Source organism: Sorex fumeus, unplaced genomic scaffold (assembly GCF_029834395.1).
Source record: "Sorex fumeus unplaced genomic scaffold, SorFum_2.1 ptg000037l, whole genome shotgun sequence".
NCBI lineage: Eukaryota > Metazoa > Chordata > Mammalia > Eulipotyphla > Soricidae > Sorex > Sorex fumeus.
Genome location: NW_026606094.1, coordinates 19,681,539 through 19,702,993, shown reverse-complemented (window position 1 = coordinate 19,702,993; position 21,455 = coordinate 19,681,539). Strand labels below are relative to the sequence as shown.

At 43.3% G+C, this 21,455-nt stretch overlaps 2 protein-coding genes across 5 annotated transcripts in view; one reads left to right on the top strand and one right to left on the bottom strand.

Annotated features, from left to right (window-relative positions):
• Positions 1-18,258, bottom strand: part of DOCK4 (dedicator of cytokinesis 4) — a 473,166-nt gene extending 454,908 nt beyond the window's left edge. For all 4 annotated transcript variants that reach the window (XM_056117998.1, XM_056118001.1, XM_056118000.1 and 1 more), the window contains exon 1: positions 18,123-18,258. In XM_056117998.1, the coding sequence (XP_055973973.1) occupies positions 18,123-18,159 (37 nt within the window). In that variant the 5' untranslated portion in view covers positions 18,160-18,258. The remainder of the gene's footprint in view (positions 1-18,122) is intronic.
• A 584-nt stretch (positions 18,259-18,842) lies between these two features.
• ZNF277 (zinc finger protein 277) overlaps positions 18,843-21,455 on the top strand; it is a 140,959-nt gene continuing 138,346 nt past the window's right edge. Inside the window, exon 1 of the mRNA XM_056118002.1 lies at positions 18,843-18,945. Coding sequence (XP_055973977.1) covers positions 18,861-18,945 — 85 coding nt within the window. The 5' untranslated portion in view covers positions 18,843-18,860. The remainder of the gene's footprint in view (positions 18,946-21,455) is intronic.

The window sequence follows — 21,455 nt, the reverse complement described above, 5'->3', positions numbered from 1 at the left end:
TCAGACATTCCTTGGCTCTCTCTCAGGTCAGTGGCCACCTTCCCGCCCAAGTCCCATCCCGGTCGGCTTGTCTGGTTTCAAAACTATTTTCATGCTGCAATAAGAATGATGGATTTTGTAGAAGCCTAACTACAGGGCAATGGACATCCTGAAGACCCACACCATCTTCAAGACTCTCATCATCAACTCCCCAAATTATAAAAGAACAACAAACACATAACTGGAAAGATACCCAAACATAGTGCTAAAAGCCCTGGGCTTGGAAACATGACAACAAATCGTGCTGGCTCATTAACCTGGAAATCTTGAGCAGGTTCTATGACATCTCTGTGGCTCAGTTTCTCACTTGTAAAATTGGGGTAACAGTGTCCATACCATGCAATTTTCGTAAGCATTAAACGAAATAATACACAACTTTGCATAGTGTCTGACACATAGTAAGAGTTCAGTAAATGTTTGCTATTATTAGCAAAGCAAAGCATTGCCTGGATTAGTCCAACACCACAAAATATGGCTATGGTAACAATGTAACAGCCTATTAATGTTGGTGCTGATGTAGAGATGCCAACACAAGGATATTCTGTTCTTAACGAGACACCTGCACAATAACTGGGACTTGGACCCAATGCCCACTAGATAGATCACAATAATTTTCCTTTTAAGACTATTAAAAATACCAAGACTATCAGGACCTCCTCTAGAGTACTCTGAGAATCCTGCTTGCAATTCCATGAATATATATATGTATATATATATATATATATATTTGAGAATTCTGCTTGCAATTACAGGAATATATAAATCTGTCACTGTCCTCCCATTGTTCATCTTATGTAAATATACATATATATAAAAAAACAAGAGTTAGACATCAAAATAATATGAGATTCAATAAGATTATAAGAAGATGGGATGTTTCCCTAATCACATATTTGGTGCATATACTTATATCTTATATTTGCTTCTTTTTTGTCAAAAGGCATGTACCCCTGAGTACTTTCAGTGTCCTGACAGTCCCCAGCAGCAGGGGGTTGGGTTGGCTGAAAATTGTTGGGAATGGTCCCTGGATTCCCTGAAAACTCCTTGGGAGGCCCCCCAAATAAAAACAAATTTAAAAAGTAAAAATTATTAATGCCTACATAGGGGAACAAAGCAAAAATTTCTAAAAATTGACTACAAGAGAAATTAGCACTTGTCAGTTGCCTTTCTTAAAACTCCTGCTCATAATATGCAGTTGCATCCACCACTAAAATAAGAATGCAAAAATACTAAAAATTCCAAGATTAACACCAAAGTAATTAATTCATGTGTTACAACCATTCTACAGTCAGAAAATTATTCTCATAAGAAAAGGTTAACAAATTGCATAAGACATTTCCTTTTCGAGTAAATTTAGGAGGAATAAACTGAAAATTCAGAATTTAAGAAATTCAGAAAATTCAGGAATTTTGATGTCCTCATGCCTAAAAACATTATCTCCATTAATTTCCTAATCTTAAATATCTATTCAATAGCCACATTTACTGCGTTTGTGAAATCCTCCCCTAAGCCTCCTCCAAGCCCCACCCCATCTTATTTTCATAGCTGTTTGTGTGGAACTACAACAAAGGGGTTTTATGATGTTTCTCTGCGCTCTGCTTTTTGCAAGTCTTTGTGTGAATGGCTCAAGAGTTCAGAAAAGAAAAGCAATGGTAAAGAAAGGTTGGTGTTAGCTCACAAAAGCCACCATTTCTCAGGTGGAAAATAGTAATGTCATGCCATGATGACATTTTGCCATGTGTCACAATGATTAACAGTTCTAATTTTTTCCAATTAGGGAAGTAATCACAACCAATCGTTGGAATCTGACCAATCTGGCATACAGTGGTCTAGAGAGGTTATAATTTGGATATGGAATAAAACCCTAGATGAATCTTTCTTTTTGACAGCTAAGTACAATATTATACTTCCATCACTAAACTATTCACAACCAAAAAAAGTTCTATGAAATAAATTATTTTCAAATCTGGCACTTTAATCTATTTGTTTTCTTTGAATTGGTACAGTGTGACTCAAGAAGAGAGATGAGGTTTTATTTGTACATTTGAATAATCTGCCAACCAATTTGGACAACCAGTGTGATATTTAACAAATACTAAAAATCACAGAAACCTAATTCCAAAGAAAATAATACATAAAATTGCAAAATGTAGTTCAATGTCTTGCAGAAGAAATCATCACAAAGGGTAAATGTTTCATACACTGTCCCTCATACACCTAAATACAAACTCAAGCATTCAGTTGTAGAATGTTCCAGACCATTCCACTGAAATCTAGAGTATCCAGGGCATCTGTCACTTGTTAACAATGAACTTTAGAATTTCAAAGACACCTAGAGAGCAACTTATCCAATACTGTGGTTTTACAGAGAGACTCTAAGAAAGCCGCAGGAGATAAATGCATTGTTACAATCTATAGAGTTACTGTGAGATCAGAAATTGGAACTCTTTTACTTTTATAATATACACTCAAGCAACCCCTTCAAGGGGGTACATTATAGGATGATGGGATCAAACAAATGTATTTTCAGACGTGAATAGGTGCATCAACAAAACTGGTGCAGATTTGCCCACATGGCACGTGTGCGCTAGAAAATACAGCTATTCCATGGTAACACATAGCTCCCCAACCTGCCACAGAAAGCAGAAAGATGCCAGCTTTTCAAGACATACTGGACATGAGTCTCAAAAGCTTGCCGTAACTGAAATTTACCCAAGATCTTCCAGTCTTTTCTGAAAACATTACACCAGCTCAGTGGTGGTTACAAATAAAATTGCCTTATTCTCTTATTTTTAAAAATAAATTCTTAGAATCTTATGTGCACCCAATAAAAACAGCATCTGATCCTAGCCAATTTTATATTTTGAAATTTTTATCTGCTCAGTACCAAGTCAGTGAAAAAAATGAGGAGGTTATGGATCAGGATATAGAAGAGTTAGAGCAAATGTCCAGTATGTGTGGCAAACAGATACTGGACCACTTGGTCCCCAATCACCAGGTATAGCTCAGGAAACAATGCCACATTCCGCCCCCCCCCCCCCCCCCCCGCCAAGCACTGCTAGGTATGACCATGGATGTCATCAGCTCTGCAGGATGACCTTGTGGGTAATGCCAAGCACCTGGGTCTAGTAATGAAACTGAACTATCCGAACTCCAGCCATCCTGAAGAGAGCAAAACCTGTGATACTATACAATGGGCATGACAAATGGCTTCTCACAAAGCAATGCAGTAAACAAGACTATTCTCATGAAAACAAAAATTTAAGAAATGGTTAGATATAAGTGACACAGGCTATCTCTTCACCCAGGCCATATATCTACATTTTGTTGTGGCTTCACAGCAAAGTGAATGTGTTTTGGTTTTTTTTTCTTACCCATGAGTAATTGCATATTTTGTAGCAATTTTGTGGCTGTGTGTGGATAAAAGCTTACCTTTCAATCTCGGGGTTCTCTCCTACTGGTGAAAGGAGGCTAGGAATTTTGGCTGCAAACCTCAATCACTATAAAAGTGGGGAAAACTTGGAGGAAGTGCTAGAAGTGTCTAGGACACAGTGTTAGCCAGAAATTGTTCTGTATACAATTGACCATTACATGATGGCCAGAGCATGTGACAAACAGACGTGCCTGAACATCTTCTGGCATTTAAATCAAGTCTGGCAGCCATATGCTACCACAGAGATTTTACTTGTAAATACTCTTTAAAAAAAAACTAACCAAATTGACTCAAATAAAACTTTCTTTGCAGAAAGGAAGGGACAAGGGGTGGTGATCACACCTGGAGATGTCCAGGCTTCTTGCAGGAAAGGCATGTATTCAGCCCTTTGAGCTGTCTCTGTGACCCTAAAACTTAATTTTATACTCTACTTTTTTAAATTTATTGAATCACTGTGAGATAGTTACAAGCTTTCATGTTTGGGTTACAATCACACAATGATCAAACACCCATCCCTCCACCAGTGCACATTCCCCACCACCAATATCCTCAGTACACACCCCTCCCTTTCCCACCCTCTCCTGCCTCTATGGCAGACAATATTCCCCATACTCTCTCTACTTTTGGGCATTATGGTTTGCAATGCAGATACTGAGTGGTTATCATGTTTGGTCCATTATCTATTTTCAGCACACATCTCCCATCCTGACTGGTTCCTCCAGCCATCAGTTTCTTAGTGATCCTTTCTCTATTCCAGCGGCCTTCTCCCCTTTGCTCATGAGGCAGGCTTCTCTCATTACGTAGCAAGTACTATATAAAAAACAGAGAATAGAAAAACATATCCAGCCCTATTTTCTTTTTACTGTTCTGGTTCGGTTTGGTTTGGTTTAGGGAGCATATCCAGAGATGCTCAGGACTTACTCCTAGTCCTGTGTTCAGGGATCACTCCTTCATTCCTGGCAGGACTCAGGGGACCAAATGGAGTACCAGGAATTTGAATCCATATCAGTTGCATATAAATTATGCATGCACCGTACCCACTGTCACTGTCCTCTCTGGCCATTCTAACCCCATTTTGATAGAGCTCAAGGTTACCAGATTTCTTCATGAAATTATTCTTAACTGAAAACAACATTGTTTCTATTTCTGCATGTATTTGGGGGGGGGGGGGATTCCATCCAGCAGTGCTTGGAAGTCACGGCCTGGCCATGCAGTGTCAGAGCCCCAAAATGGAGAGCAGGTACTCAGCCCCTCAAGCTCCCTTCCCAGCCCCTCTTGTCTTTATTTTCTCTCTGGATTGCTTTAATGCCAGTGTCTTACATTTACAGAGCAAATAGAACCATGCTCTATGTTTCCAGATTAACATAGGTAATTTAATAAAAATTCTGTCATTTTCTCTGGCAAATCCTTGTCGTCTTCTGGGTCAACACTTGAGGATGTCAGGAGCATAAGCCTGACTAGATTGGTGGAGCTCAGAGGCTAGTCTATACATTCGGGACAACTTGGTCTACATACTTAACAATTACTATAAGACACTAATCTTAGAACTTTGTCCCTCATCAAGAAATGCATCTGCTGTGTTCGCAATGTTTACATGTTCCCTGAGTTTATACACTGGGTTCTGATGTCTATGTGTTTTTATTTGACTAATGGTTGGCTAGTTTTTAGTTTTAGAGTACTCTTGGCTCATGAATAAACATGAAACCAGGAGTGCTGAGGACTACTCCTGGCTCTGTGCTCAGGGATCACTCCTGGGAGGACCATTTTTGGTGCCAGGGATCAAAGCAGGGTAGGCTGCATGCAAGGCATGCAAGGCCTTACCCACTTTACTATTTCTTTGACCCGCGCCCATGAGATTTTGTTCAGAAGTGAGGCCTTTTGGAGATCCTTTGCTCGTGACAGTAGAATACTTGGGAATGGAATTATGCCTTATAAGAGATCCCACAAAATTCCTGATGCTTCCCACCATGAGGAAGAAGCGTCATCAGAACCTGACCGTGCTGCACCTTAACCTAGGGACTCCTAGCCTCCAAAATTTGGGCAATAAATTTATATTATGTATTAGTCATGCAGTCTATGGTATTTTGGTACAACGGTCCACAGGGATAATACACCATTTATTCATTGATGTAACATTTGGGGAACCCACTAAAAGTTCCCTCTGTTACCTGCCAAGAAAATCAAGCTTATCATCCAGTTTTTCTGGGCTCAAATCTTCAAGAGTCCACAACAAGGACTGGACAGCGAGCACAAGCAGGTAGGGTGCTTGCCTTGTAAGCGGCCCACCAGGGTTCAATCCTCAGCCCCCAATATGGACCCCTAAAGCTTGCCAGGAGTGATCCCTGCACACATTGTGAAAGCTGAAAATATGCTCTAAGCACTGCCAGGTGTGGTCTGAAGGAAGAAAAAAAAAAGGTTGCAGAGAGGAAGCATTTGGTACAGCTGTGGAAGGAAGAACAGCTTGCATTTCTGCTGGGAGGAGCTAGAAATGAAAGCTCTTAGAGAAGAGACACCAAGACCAGGTTTTCCAGGTAATGGAGGGAAGAAGAAATGGCCCAGCCAGGCAGCTTCAGCCAAGTGCAAAAGTATGGATTCTGATGATGCACATGCAGGAGGAAGAGGCACAGCACTGGACTGCAAACAGGCCAACTGATAGCAGAGCCTGTGTGCTAGGAAATGATTTTGGACTCTATCCAAGTTAAAAGGAAACATTGCAGGCATTTTTTTTTAATTTTGGGTTTTTTGTTTGCTTGCCTGTTTGGGGGCCACAACCAGCAATGCTCATGGGTTACTCCTGGCTTTGCACCCAGAAATCATTCCTGAGTGTGCTCGGCAGACCATATGGAACCCTATAGCTCGAGCCCTGAAACTGGCTTTGTTTCTGTTTTTTTCCAGAAGAAGCGCTACAACCAACCTATCTTTCTGCCAGTCTTAGAAAAAAACCATGAGAAATAACAAACAAAAAATTAACAATCCCAGTGATGGAGAGATAGTATAGGAGGTAAGACACTTGCCTCGCATGCAATTGTCGTGGGTGAAATCCTGGTTTGAATCCTGGCACCTAATATGAACCCCTGAAACCCGAACACCCCTGGGGTTGCTCCTGAGCACTAAGCCAGGAATATCCCCTCAGCACTACCTGGTGTGGCCCCAAACACAAGAAAAAATACAAGACGACCCCTTGTCTAAGGAACTTTAACATAGGTCAGATGAAAAAAATGGCAGGGAGGGTCCTGCAGAGAGGCGGAAATTACCCCGTAGCAGAGGAAAAGGTTTGCCAGCTATTTAAAGCACAGCTCTACTCAGGTGTTTATGTTGGACAATCTTGGTAGTTTGTGACTCACTCCTACTGGGACTATCTCAAAATGAGAACTTCTGTTCTTCTGTACAAGTTCTGAGTTTTCCAGGATATGAGACACTCCCTCCTCGAGGCTGTTTCCTCAGGCTCACAAGTGAATAATATAGCACTATCCTAAGTCCTTATCTTAATTTTAAAGCTTGAGGGGAAATATCTGTCAACCTTCACACTGATTTCTCAGCAATATGTTTATGCAACTGCCTTACTGAGTGAATATTTAAAGAAAAATAGGATAACACCTACCTAGAGAAAAGGTTGCTAAACTAAATGAGAGAAAAATCATGAGACACTGGGAACTTCTCTTGGTCAGAACTGCAATCCAAACCTCTTTGTGTGGTCATCAAAGCAACCACAATGCTGTACACATAATTGAAATACCTAATAAACAACAATCTAACATAAAAACATTTTACATCAATGTGTCATAGCACATGCCTTTAAACTTCACTAAGGAAAAACAAGTAGTACATCAACTCTTCAGAAGTATATACTTACTACCTGCTATCAGAAATACACATTAAAAACAAAATATGGGAGGGAAAAAAACAAATACCACTTTCTTCTCCTCAGACATATGGCTTTCAATACTGAGAGATGTCTCGCATCAAAGTCTCACAGAACAGAACCTCGTCTATCTTTCTGAAATACTCACCTAGTTTTCTTGGAGGTGGGGGGGTTTGGGAGTCGGGATGACTAGGGGTTGTATCTGTGTTTGTATTATAAATAATTTCATCTGGGAGATAGGAATTCCTACACCCAATGCTTTGAAGGAACTCAAACAGATCTGATCACTTAAGACAATGTAAACAAGTTTGCAAAATGCCAATTCAAACAAAGAAGTACCTGAGGTTATTAGAAGATAACTATCATCAAACAGTTTAATTCAATTAAGTCTGTGCCTCTAGAAACAAGCTAGGGGAGATAGATTTTGGACCACAGAAAGGACCTATAATAATTATATCCATTACAATGAGGTTCAGGATTAGGCTTCTCTCTTTTTTTTTGTTCTTTTGATGCCTAAAATTACTCTAATCCATTGTAGCAAGTTATCTCAACTGCCATAAAAAATATAACATAAACTAGGTGTTTTAAGCAACAAAACTCATTTTTCTCTCAGTTCTGTAGGTTGAAAATCCCATATCAAAGTCTGACAGGGTTGACTTCTAGTGAGAATCTCTTTCCAACTTGGAAACAGTTGCTTTCATGCTCATGGCTTTCTCAGGAGTATAGAATGATTTTACTATCCATGGTTTCTTATAAGGATACTAATCACAATGGCTTAGGGACCCACCATTTTATCCTTAATTACCTCCTTACTCATGTACCAAAAATTAAGGGGATTAGCACTTCAACAAGTGAATTTTGGAGAGAAACAAGCATTCAGACCATCTTACCTGAGAATAAGCAATAATTCCCCATATTTGCTTTAAAAATCTCATAAAGCTGTTGACTCTCTATGTTGACCAGTTTGGCTTCCTATATTGACAAAGGGTTCACTGTCTCACAAGACAACAGTTTATGGGGAAAACAAAGGAAGAATGGAAGGAAGAAAGAGAAAGAAGGAAGGAAAGAAAGAGAGAAAGAGAGAAAGAGAGAAAGGAAGAAAGGAAGAAAGAAAGGAAGAAAGAAAGAAAGAAAGAAAGGGAGAAAGAAAGAAAGAAAGAAAGAGAGAGAAAGAAAGAAAGAAAGAAAGAAAGAAAGAAAGAAAGAAAGAAAGAAAGAAAGAAAGAGAAGCTGAGCAGGGAAATCAACAACATCTATCTCCCAACTAAACATTTGATGGAGAAAACAGCAATTTTAATCTTACATGAACCCATTTGAAGTTCTTTTTCAAAGAAGGATTAGGTTCTTTTTCAAAGACTCATATCCCAAGGCTATGTGAAAGCACGGCTTCACTGTGGCTACTGTGGAATGAACAGGGCAGTGCCACTTGCCAGAAATCAAGCTGGTAGAGCTGCGAAAGCCACTCGGAAACTTTGGAACAGAGTTCCTGGTTAGAAACGACAAATGAAAGCATGCTTCCCAGACTCAACTTCCACATGTCTAACCTCCATCCTGTGAACTCAACTCAATAAGTCACACTAGCTTCATAAGAGTTTATACAATTTTTAAATGATAATAAGTTCATGATAATTTGGGCAGTTACTGAAAAGTAGAAAGTTGAAAGAAGATGTGTGCGCACACACACACACACACACACACACACACACACTCCTTGACTTTGTGATGTCTAAAAGGTGCTGGAGCGATAGCATAACGGGTAGGGCGTTTGCCTTGCACGCGACCAACCTGAGCGACCTAGGTTTGATTCCTCTGCTCCTCTCGGAGAGCCCAGCAAGCTACAGAGAGTTTGCATGGCAAGCTTGCCCATATGGCAAAGTCTGGCAAGCTACCCATGACGTATTTCATATGCCAAACACAGTAACAATAAGTCTCACAATGAAGACATTTTACTGGGCCTGCTTGAGCAAATTGATGAACAACGGGAGGTCAGTGCTACAATGCTACTACATATTTACCTCCCATCCTCCCTTCCCCCCCCACACACACAAAAAAAAAATCCTGTAAACACAAATGTATTGCTCTGCATATTTTAGCATTTCCAATCTGCAGCTATCTGTAGACACTTTCATGATGTTTGAAGGAAGTATAAATCTTGTTTATTGAAATATTATTTGTGCATTCTGCTTTTCAACATGCTGTTGGGAAAACCTCACAAACATGCACAATCTGGCATGAGATATTTGTTTCAGAGAAAACTGTCAGATAAATAGAAATAACTAATGTCTTAGCCAGGCAATGGACTAACGGGAAGCAAGAAAGACCATAAAATTTAGTTTACTACAAACCCTAAATGGACAGCTAATATTTTTTACTTTAGAGTCCCCCATCCCCATATTAATAAAGTGCTTTAAGATGACTGCTCTTCGGAAATTTAAGACCTGTCATTTTAAAACACAGAACTGACAACCACAGTACATAATCAAAATCAATACAACTGATAAAATCCCATCTACGCTGATCACTTTAGTCATTCCACATGAATGAATGGACTGGAAGCCTGTTCATCGGTCCAGAACTTTCCTTTGCTCCGTCTATTTCCAATTAGAAATTACCACCTCATATTTGATAGTATAGAAAATTCAAGGGGGCATATAGCTCCTCCCCCACCATTCTCTGTCTCTCTCTCTCTCTCTCTCTCTCACACACACACACACACACACACACACACACAAACACACATACATACACTCCCTCCCTCCCTCCCTCCCTCCCCTCTCCCTTTCTCTCTCTCCCTCTTCCTCTCACCCCTCTCCTAAACGTGACTCTCCATCCACATTTCACCATATAGAACTCCTTACCTGGTTCAGAACTTCCTCTCATCTTACCTACTACAATAACCTCTCCTTCCTCATTTTATGCCACACCCCCTTCATAAGCACAATATACAGATCTGAAGTTCAATGCTTCTCATATTTCCAATCAAGAGGAATTTTTTCCAAGTCTGCTGACAATTTCCATTTCTGATGTTACAAAAAGGCGGCTCCCTTCAGTATATTAATTGCATTTTCTCTCTACACTACGCAGTTGAGTGGTTTTAATAAAAAAAAAACTTTATTTCTTTTGTCAAGTAACACATAATACCAGCAATATCTTTTATAAACAGAAACACCTGTGAAATTATGTCCTTTCTTGACCACACAATGTCAACATATAAGCGATCAATTAGTATGCAGATTAACTAAATTGATTAAACTATTTCAGTATTGACATACATGTTGTTTCACAGACAATGGGACAAGAGCTCTGTGCAGAAGGGTTTTATTGCTATTTGTTTTTCCATGTACACTCTGAGAAGTGAGATTACCAAATCAAACTCCTGCTAATGCCTGCCATGTTAGGCAAATGGCATAACGGGTGAAGAGCAGGCTGAGTCTTAGAGCTTCTGGGTTTCAGTCCTGGCTCCACCATTTCCTCTGTGACCTTGGGCAAGACACTTAACCTTTCTATAACCCTCCCCTTTGAAACAAGTGATAAATGAATCTTCCCCATGGAGTTGTCAGAAGGATCAAATGACAAAACATGACAGGTTCTGAGAACTATGTTTGGCAAAAAAGCAAATGTTCGACAAGCTAATATAAATTTGAATTTATGCTTGATACATATATGTTTATTTATGTTTCCAAATAAGTTTTTCCAAAAAGAACATATTAATTTTCAGCAAACCCAGCAGAGTGGTACATACCATTGTTAAAGCATCACTGTTACAAAAGGCACTAACAATTTTTTTTCCTTTTTTTTTTTGATGATTCAAATTTATTTATTATCAGGTAAATAAAGATATCCATGATTTCTTACTTGTTACACACATCTTGTGAACATTTGAGAGTTAAAAACAGTTGTTCCTTACATATATTTCAATAGTTTTAAAGTGATAACAGGGTGGCCAGAGCTAAAAGATAGCAGGTAAGGTGCTTGCCTAGCATGCAGCAGGCTAGCAATTGATCCCTGGCACCCCACATGATGCCCAGAGTCCACCAGGAGTGACTCTAAATGCATATCCAGGAGTAAGCCCTGCGCACTCCTGGATTTAGACCAACACACACACACACACACACACACACACACACACACACACACAAAGTTTGGGGGCCAGAGAGATAGTACAGTAGATAGGGTGTTTGCCTGTCCAGGAGGTTGACCTGGGTGTGGCCACAACACCAAAATAAATAAATAAAATGACAAAAGGCTTGGGGAGTTTTACTTCTTATTTCTTTAATCTTATACAAACTCTGGTCAAAACAAGCTTACCAGTTTGGTCTGTTTTGTTTTGCTTTAAGAAAACAAGTTACACAAGCTGCTGCGATGCCTATAAGAACAATAAGCAAAACATACACACACACATACACACACACACAACAGGTAGCAAAGACTGGTGGGTGACATTCCTAGAGTTGACAAACCCCATTTCCAGGATATCTATTATATGTATTCCAGAGAGACTATCAGGATAAAAAGATCCAAAACATATCATTATATGGCTGGTTCCAGATCTTGCTAAAAGATTCTAGGAGGGAGACAATGAAATAACTCAAACATTGTATATGTGAGGTTTGACTATTCATTCCATCTTTAATGGAAGCATGACATCGTTCAGGGAATTACCTGGAAGGGCAAGAGGGCATGCTTGGGCTCAGCTCAGTTCCAGCAGTGAAAGGTTCCTATAAGGGTCCCAGAGTACCACCAGGTGTGACCCAGTAACAAAGGAAAACAAAAGGTATGTAAAAAGACTGACTTAAACTGAAGGAAAACTATAGGATACAAAATTTTAAATCAAGGAGCCAGCACAATAGTACAGGGGGCAAGGTGCTTGCTTTGCATGCAGTCAACCCTCATTCAATCCACAGTACCACATATAGTTCCCTGAGCCCAAACAGGAGTGATCCCGGAAATCAGAGCCCCAAAACAACAACTCCATGCCAATGCTTAAATAAACTTGAAAAAAGTCACTAAGGCCTGAATTCCAGTACCTCCTGATCATAAATGTAGCATCCACAGAGAGTTTTTCAAACTGTGCATCAGGACCCATCAATGAGTCATGAAGTCAGTGACAGTATTTCTTTTTTAATTAAAAAGAATGGAACATCAAATGATGCACAGGTAAATATTTTTCAATTACATGTGTATGGAGTAAAGTCGGTGTCTGTGCATATGCCTGGTCAGGAAATAAGTGTAATTCCTAATAAAGGTGATAATCAATCAAGATTCAAAGCCAATGATCACTTAAAAGTGACTACTTTCACATCATGTCAGTGATTTGTTTCCTCATCTCTTGAAAGAAAACTATTCTCCTGGAGTGCAGACCTCAAATATTTTCACACCATTTTTGTCCACTCTGAACCATGACAGCATTTTGGTTGCGTTTCCTTGGAGTTTTCTGTTTCCCTACATACTCACAGCAAAAAGCTACAAGGAGAGAGACTTGGACATTCTGAATTAAGGACTATTCTGAAATTATGGGGTCCTTTTGGAAATGGCTAGCAGAGCAAAAAAGCAAGAAAATCCAACATTTCTTGGCATTTTAAAATAATCTCCTGTGCAGCACCTGGGGGTGAGGGTGGGTACAGGAAACAAGGAGAGGAAAGGCGACATCTCTGTGCTACTGTGCAACCTTATAAAAGAGTTGTCACTTAGGAGAAGGACCAGAGCAGCAAACATGTTTTATAGGCTGTTCCCACAGGAGGAGGCCAGACCAGGAACATCAGCCGCCGTCCATTGTCTACACTGCCCTTCCTTGGAGAAATAAATCACTTCTTTCTTTTTACCGCTTAGAGTTTAGGGTCTTTTATCAGGACCTAAATGCCATAAACAATTCCAAGTAGGACATAGTTTGGGTTACTTTATTTTTTGTTTCAGTGCTGGGGATCAAATCTAGGTCTCATTCCTGCATGGCACACGCTTGACCACTGAGTCACATCCCCAAGGAGACACATCATTGTTTCACTATACATTGTTATCTGGACACATGGTACCACAAATAGGAAACATCTTAGGATACCGCTTAAGATGTTTAGGTAAGAAGAAACATAAAGAAGAAGAAAGAACTCCTGAAGGAAAAGACAACAATGACCCCATATAAATAAGAGAAGGTATCTTCTCATAAAAGAGGGGGCCCATTGAAAGAAATGCTATTCCTGGAGTAGGGTGATGTCTCAAAGGCTAGACCATAAGCTCTGCGTGTAGTAATCCTGGGTCTGAACCCTGGCACTCTATGAGTCTCAAAGTAGCCCCTTCCTCAATTCTTCACAACCCGTCCAAAAGCAAAAGGAGGGGAGGGGAATGTGTTTCCTATTTTATGAGTCCCAAAGTCACTTCAAGAGGAATGGAGGAGAGGAATATTTGTGAGGACTCAGAAATACTAGTACTGTAATACCTCACTTTTAAAACATCATACATGGAGTAGGAGAGACAGTACGCAAGTAGAACAATTGCCTTGCATGTAGCTGACCTAGGTTGGATACCCAATTATCTCGTATGGTTCCCCAAGCCCTGCTAGGAGTAATCCCTGAGAGCAGAGCTAAGAGTCAGCCCGGCTATAGCTGGTGTAGCCCCACATAAAAGTAGTACTGTAGCACTGTCCTCCCATTGTTCATCAATTTGCTCGAGCGGGCACCAGTAACGTCTCCATTGTGAGACTTGTTGTTATTGTTTTTGGCATATTGAATATGCCATGGGGAGCTTGCCAGGCTCTGCCCTGCCGGCAGGATACTCTTGGTAGCTTGCTGGGATCTCTGAGAGGGGCAGAGGAATCAAACCCCAGTTGGCCGTGTGCAAGGCAAAAGCCCTATCCACTATGCTATTGCTCCAGACAAAAGTAAATAAATTGAAAGAAATAAAAAATAAAATGCCATGCACAACCTTCAGATCAGCTCACTCTGGGCACACTTCTTTTTCATCAGGTTCGAGACTGCTTTTTCTGTTGCACTGATAAATCCATCCAGGTTCTCCCTCTAAGCTCAGCCAGACTCCCACACTGAAACACACGGCAGAGAGCAGCAGTTTTCGGCTCAGAAGACTCACCAGCTCACCTGAGAACACCATGCCTCACTGCCTGGTGAATAAATGAGAGCAGAACCAGAGCTGCTCTGGTCTGAACCTTTTCTTGGATTCATTCCCACCACTTTAAGGGAGGTGTTGTGGGAGGAGAAGTTGTCACTGGCTGCAGGAGGCTGAGTGACCCCAGAAAGTGAGTGAATGAAGGCTTTTGAGTCAGCACCCCGGACTTCCCCCAGAAGAGAAGGAAGCTGACTAGAAAAGCGAGCAATCGTCATCTCCATTCAGCTTGCCAGAACTTACCTTTGATATTAGGACACAAAAAAAATACATGAGATGTGTCCCAGCAAAGGAGTCTCTCTTAGGACAATCTCTACATAACACAGTTGTTTTATAACAAAAGAATTCAAGTGCTAGGAACAGCACTTCAGAACTGTAACTGGGAAGCACCTTAGTGGACCCAGAGGATAGAAACCAGAATGGCTGAGTGGCCACAGGTCGCAGAGCTTGACAGGGGTGTCAAGACTCAAATGCAAGCTAACTAGGATCTACCAAGAAAGAAAAATAGGACTATCATCGTGCCCATCAATTATGTTTGCCAAGAAATAAAGGTCCCAATGCCTTAGAACTCTCGTCTTATCACTATTCCTACAGTCAGAACACTTAGGGTATATACTCATTATAAAATGTTTAAAGATAATTCATCAATCAAATGGAGGGGACAATACCCACACATCAAGTTTGAAAGGAACTTCTGGACAAGAGAGATAGTACAGAGGTTAAGGGACTTCCCCTGCAGATGGCTAGCCCTAATACAATCCCCAGTACCCATATACATACCCCTCCCCCCAGGGCGAAGAGTGACTCAGGAGCACAGAGCCCAGGGCCAGCCTGATGTGGCCCAATACCTCTTACCCCCAAAAAAGATTTTCTGTCTCTGATATGCCTTACTGCTGGCATAAAATTTAATTTTCTCCATGCTTGTAGGTGCTTGAGACTGAAGATACATTGTTATTTCAAACATAAGTGATGGTAGATAAGAATTATCATTATAAAGTATATAATTCACACCGAAACTTCAGTGAGGTCTTCAGAGATACAAAGATCAATTTACTTCAAAGAATGAGGAAACTGGATTGCTAATATGTCTGCCAACAGTCAAACACAAGTGCCCAAATTTATAAAAACCAGATGATAAAAGTACATAGACTCTCTACGGTTAATAATAATAGGAACTTCCAGCACTTGCAGCTACAAATAGTGCTTTCCGTGGTGAGGAATTAAGTCCACACACTGTATCCTAGCAAAATTTTCACCCCGCACACACACTCACTCACGCACACACAAAGACTAACAGATGGATTCTAAAACACGGCTAAGCTTTCCCTAAGCCAAATGCTCAAATTTAATAAATGACAAACATCCCCCTAAGTGTGATACTGTGTAAATGAGCAGGACAAATCCCTTGGCGCTTTCACCTCTCCTCTTACTCCACCTCCTATTCCCAAACCACCTCTTCCACCCGCCTGCACCTCCCCTACTATGCAACCAAATCACAGCCGCCCAGAACCGAGTTGTCTCCTGCAGCCCAGAGCACTTGACTGATAATATCCGGTTTGCCATTCCAGGAAATCCCAGAGTGGGTTTTAAAGCCTCTGCCCACAGCTTGTAAAGAAAAACAAGAGAAGAACTAATCGATAGCAGCACCCCAGCTGTGCCCTGGCACATAAAGAAACCGAGAAAATACCCGCCCCCCTCCCCCGCCCCCGTCTTATTTAACAGTCGGAAGAGAGCAACATCTGGATCAACTCCAAAGCTGGACGATGCTGCTGCTGCTGGTCTGCGCTCCTGTTTGGAGTGTTAAAGCTGGTGACAAGGAGACCCTTCGGTTCCGGACTGGTTCGGCAAAGCCAATGTCTTTTCCCATCAAGGGTTAATCTACCCTGGAAAGGCTGGGGTGGGCTGGGAGGGGGGCGGTGGCAAAGAAAAAATAACAATCACAACGTTTACTCCTTGCCAGCAGAGTTCCTGGCAAAGGTTCCCCTTACACTTAGAAGAGAGGGAAAGCTGTGACCCCTTCCCAAAGGTGGTCCAGGACAAACTATTGTCTTGCCTACCTGCCAAAATAGAAGCCAAGGTAAAAATATAGGAGTGACTTTGTTCAATCAGACGGCCTTTCAGGGAACCCTAGAGTCCTCTCCCTCGACGAAGTTAAAAAAAAAAAAAGAAAAGAAAAGAAAAGAAAAAGCCCCCGTGACTATGACTCCCTGGAAAGCTTTCCAATTTTTTTTTTCATTACAGGAAAATGAATTTAGGACAGACGCAGATACCAACACACAGACTCTAAGCCTCTGGCTCTGGACCCAATTAAAAAAAAATTAAAGTACGCCAATCAGCAGGACAAAGCATCTATGAAATAAAGATTGTTAGTAAAAAGCCATCATGCTTTCTCCATGGTAAAAAAATCTTCGGAGAGCTCACCATGGCATTTTGGCTGCAGCGAGCTTGTCAAAGCGAGGCTGGGCTTCTTCATAACCACCACCACCACCCCTTCCCCAAAAGCACTGTCAAGGGGTGCCCCAGCTGAATGCAAACAAAAAAAAAATCAGAAAAAAAAAAAGAAAAGAAAAGAAAGAAAGGGTAGGAGGGACGGGAACTGCGATCGGCCCGCAACGGGAGGAGGGAAAGGAAGAGAGAGTCCCGTATTCATCAGTCAACATTAATGTCCTTTGTTGTTCACCTTTGCACAGAACGGGCGAGCGCGACCCGGTTCCTTCCCCACCGAACGCCCGAGCCCGGGCCATCCCTTCCTAAACGCCCGCTCCCCGCCTCCCCGAGGTCCGCTCCCCGCTCTCCCGCCGCGGGCCGCTCGGGCAGCCACCCCCGGCCGTGCTCACTCCGGCCAGAAGTGCAAAGCCGAGCTGAGACGCCCGCGCCTCTCGGAGCAGCAGCGCCGGGGACCGACGGGTTCCCCCTTCGCCCCCCTAGCCCGCGCCGCCGCTCCGCGCACCGCCCGGCTGCAAAGCCGGGATGGGGAGAGAGCAGGACGGGGCTCGCCCTGGGCTCGGGAGGGGCGCTCGGGAAGAGCCCCGTGTCACCTTCTGCACTCAGGGAATGCGGCCGCGAGCCCGGGGGGTTGTGCCTCCCGTCTGGGGTTGGGGGGGGGTGATATTGTTTATATTGTTTTGGGTTTTTCTCCCCCCCCCCCCCTCCGCTCCTTGTTGGTGGTGGTTCTCCCTTCCACCCTGGGGAAAACGTTGCAACCCACTGCTGCTGTCTACCCCGCCGTTTGGGTGGAAGAAAGGGAAGGAGCGAGAAGATCGCCGTTCGCCCTCCACTTCCAAGTTGACACACACACACAAACACACACACACGACTGGTGGCCACCCCAAACTCCGCACACCGAGCGGGCAGGCGGCGCAGTATCCCCCCAGACCAGACACACACACACACACCCGAGACCTCCCCCGGGCGTCCCAGCGCTCCAGAAGCCGCTGCCGGGACGACCACCGATCCCGCGGTGATGCCCTGACACCCCAGCTTGCAAGCCCTCACTCCAGGGCTGCTGGCTCCCAGAAAGCCTTGAACCCGCCACACGATGCCAAGGAATTTTTTTTTTTTTTTTTGGCATTTCCAGCCGGGCGAAGCGCAAGAGGGGCGCGGGGTTGCAAGGACGCGAGACGCGCACCGGGCTCTGGAGCCAGAGCGGAATAAAAAGTTCGCCCCGAGGAGACTCACCCACGCCGTATTTCTCGTGCTCCGTAGGTATCCACATGGTTAATAAAAGGGGGGGTGGGATTCCAAGAGTGCGGGTGGGGAGGGGGTCTTCGGGCTTTGTAAGATCCGCGCCCCTGCTCCGGCTCACACAACAATGCACAGCTCCCGAGGAGCGGCTGCCAGCGCTGGAGCCCCCCGCGGCTCGGCGCAGGCTGCGGGCGCTGCGGGCACGGTCTGCGCTGGAGGCTCCCGAAAGCCCCGGCGCTCCCACCGCGCGGCCGAAGCTGCGCCGCCCGCCGCTCTCCCGGCGGCGACTGCTCACAGTCCGCGGACGCGCTCCCGGGAAGCCGGCGGCGCAGTCATTGTTCTGATTCACTGAACTAAGCGAACACGCCGGGGCACTCTCGGGCGCACCCCCGCCCGCCAGCGCCTCTTCAGCCCTCCCTGCCCACAGCCCCCGAAGCACACTGGGATTTGTAGTTCGGACGGTGTGTGTGGGAGGAGGTGGACGAGGCGCTGGGGTGGGAGGAAACGCGCCTCATCCCGGAACGGGGCGGGGCATTCGTGATTGGAGGCGGGGATTTGGGTCCTGTAGCCACATTCGATTGGTCTAGAGCAGTGTGGCTGGGCGTGGACGTGGAGGAAACGCCTCCTGGATAAGGTTTTTTTTATTTTTTTAACCCTCCGTGAAGTTTTCATTGGTTCTTCGACTTGCTCGCCCCGCCCCCTCACCCCGCCCCTTTCACTCTCGCTCTAGTCATGGCTGCTCCCAAGACCTTGGGGACTGCTACCCAAGTAGACCCTGATGGCAGCCATCCGGGAGCCGGGGATGTCACTTATGAAGGTAAGTAGGATGCCGAGGAAGTGTTTGTGCTTTGTCTTCGTTGCTCCTCCCCCGGAAGATTTGACTAATCGCCGAGCAGACCCGTGGAGTCTTTTGGCTCTGAGACCAACCACCTGGCCGGGACCGGCCTGAGGGACGAGCCCTAGGGCAGAGGTGGGGTGGAAAACCGGCGCTCGGTAGGAAAGGGAGAGGAAAGTGAGAAGAAAGAAATAGCCGGTGACTCTCCTTCGGCGCCTGTTCTCTTTGTGATCGCTGCGGAATGGGTGCGGGTCAGTTTGGGTTGGCGCGTGCGGGATTCCAACTCCGAGAGGCGCGGCAGGTTTCTTCCGCGCCCGCAGGTCGGAGGGGCGTGGCCTCGAGGGGTGGGGAGTATCTTTCATTGGGGCTTTTGGCGTTTTTTCAGTGGCTGCCCTGTCCCTTCTCTATAGATTTGCTCTGTGGCTAGCTGGTGCGGCCTCTGTGTAGTTCCTCGCACCTCCAAGGATCTCCGAGGGACCTTCCCCGGCTTGTCTTTAGTGACCAAGAGGGAAAAAGAAGTAATCGAATACTTCCTTGGAAGTTATGATACTTCCAGGAAGTTATGAAAACCATCACAACTGCTTCCCTACGACTTGATTTTCGGGTTGTCCATCAAAGCACTTCAGACAACCAAACCCAAACTTTAAAAGCTGTCTTTCAAAGACTCTTGGCGTCTTTAGCTCTAAAGGGACTTGTCTTTAGGATCATTAACCCCATTCTTTCATTAACTGCCCTTAGTTCTACATCCCCCCCCTTTTTTTTTTGCCTTGGCCTGTAATTTAGCAGAGCAGATTGTCTTTTTCTCGTGCATGGTGTTTGAGGCTTATATTTGATACTAAATTTTTATTGAAATATTTTGTTTGATTTGGTTTTTGTTGCTTTCGCTGTTAAACGGGCTTAATTTTTTCTTTCTCATCCCTGTTGAAATTGTGATTTCTTCCCTTTTTCCAACAATGGAACTCTAGTTTTGAAATTGTTGCAAACCCTCTATTCAAGAAATTTTTCTTGCGGAGGACATAGTACAGCAAGCATGGCACTATGGCACTTGCCTTGCATGAGACTGATCTGGATTTGTTCCACCTCGAGTATCCCTGAGCATATCCTGAATACTCTCTGAGTACCACCGAATGTAGCCTCAATCCCCAGCACTCAAAAAAAAAAAAAAATTGGACAAGCAGGCCTATGACTTAAATGTAGTTATTCACACCCCCAACCGTTCAATTTTGAGTTGGTTATATGGTTGGTACTTTCCTCATAGTAACAGACTATTAAGGTTTTCTAGATTTTCAAAGTTTCGGAGAGATATACTTAAACATGATCTCTGGTGAATTTTTCTTGCAGATCAGTTTATCAAAAGAAATTTATATAATTAAATATTTCTTTTAAAAACATTGTAAAATAGTTTAAATGATTTTTAAATTATGAGATCTTTTGTTAGAAATATTTTTAAAATGTTGCAAGATGAGGAAGGTAAAACCAGAAAATTGCTCCAGTACACACAGCTCAACCAAGCTACAACTGTTGAAGACTTAATAGGTGCTTTTTCTCACATATTCCTGTATGACACACATCTGGATGTTTGGTTTTTGATTTGTTTGTTTCATAATAAAAATAGATCAGCCTCTCATTGCAGCACTGTTTACAATAGCTAGAATCTGGAAAAAACCTGAATGCCCAAGAAGAGATGACTGGTTAAAGAAACTTTGGTACATCTGCACAATGGAGTACTATGTAGCTGTTAGAAAAGATGAAATCATGAAATTTATATACAAGTGGCACTACATGGAAAGTATCATGCTCAGCGAAATGAGTCAGAAAGAGAGGGGCAGACACAGAAAGATTGCATTCATCTGGGGAAAATAAAGTAACAAAATAGGATACTAACACCCAAGAATAGCCGAGATAGGTATCAGGAGATTTACTGCATGGCTTGAAGGCCAGCCACACATGCTGGGAGAAAAGGCAGCTCAGATAGAGAAGGGAGGACCAAATAAAGGGTTGTGAGGATCCTCCCAAGATGGGAGATGCGTGCTGAGAGTAGACTCTAGACCAAACATGATTGCCACTCAGTGCCTCTTTTACAAACCACAGCACCCAAAAGGAGAGAGAGAACAAGGGGGTATGCCCTGCCACAGAGGCAGGGTGGGATGGAGGGGACAGGGGGTGGGAGGGATACTGGGATCAGTGGTGCTGGAGAATGGGCACTGGTGGAGGGATGGGTATTCTATCATTGTATAACTGAAACCCAAGCACAAAAATTTGTAAATCTACAACTGTACCTCATGGTGTTAAACTAATAAAAATCTAAATAAAAAAAAAATAAATAAATAAAATAAAAAAATTTTTTTTTAAAAAGTAGATCAGCCTGGAGCCAAGGAGGTAGCCCAGAGACTCTAGCTGTGTTTTGCATGAGAAGGCTTGGGTTCTATCCCAAGCACCTCATGGTCCCCATGATCAAGTTGGGCTATAACCCCTAAGCTCACCCCCAAATC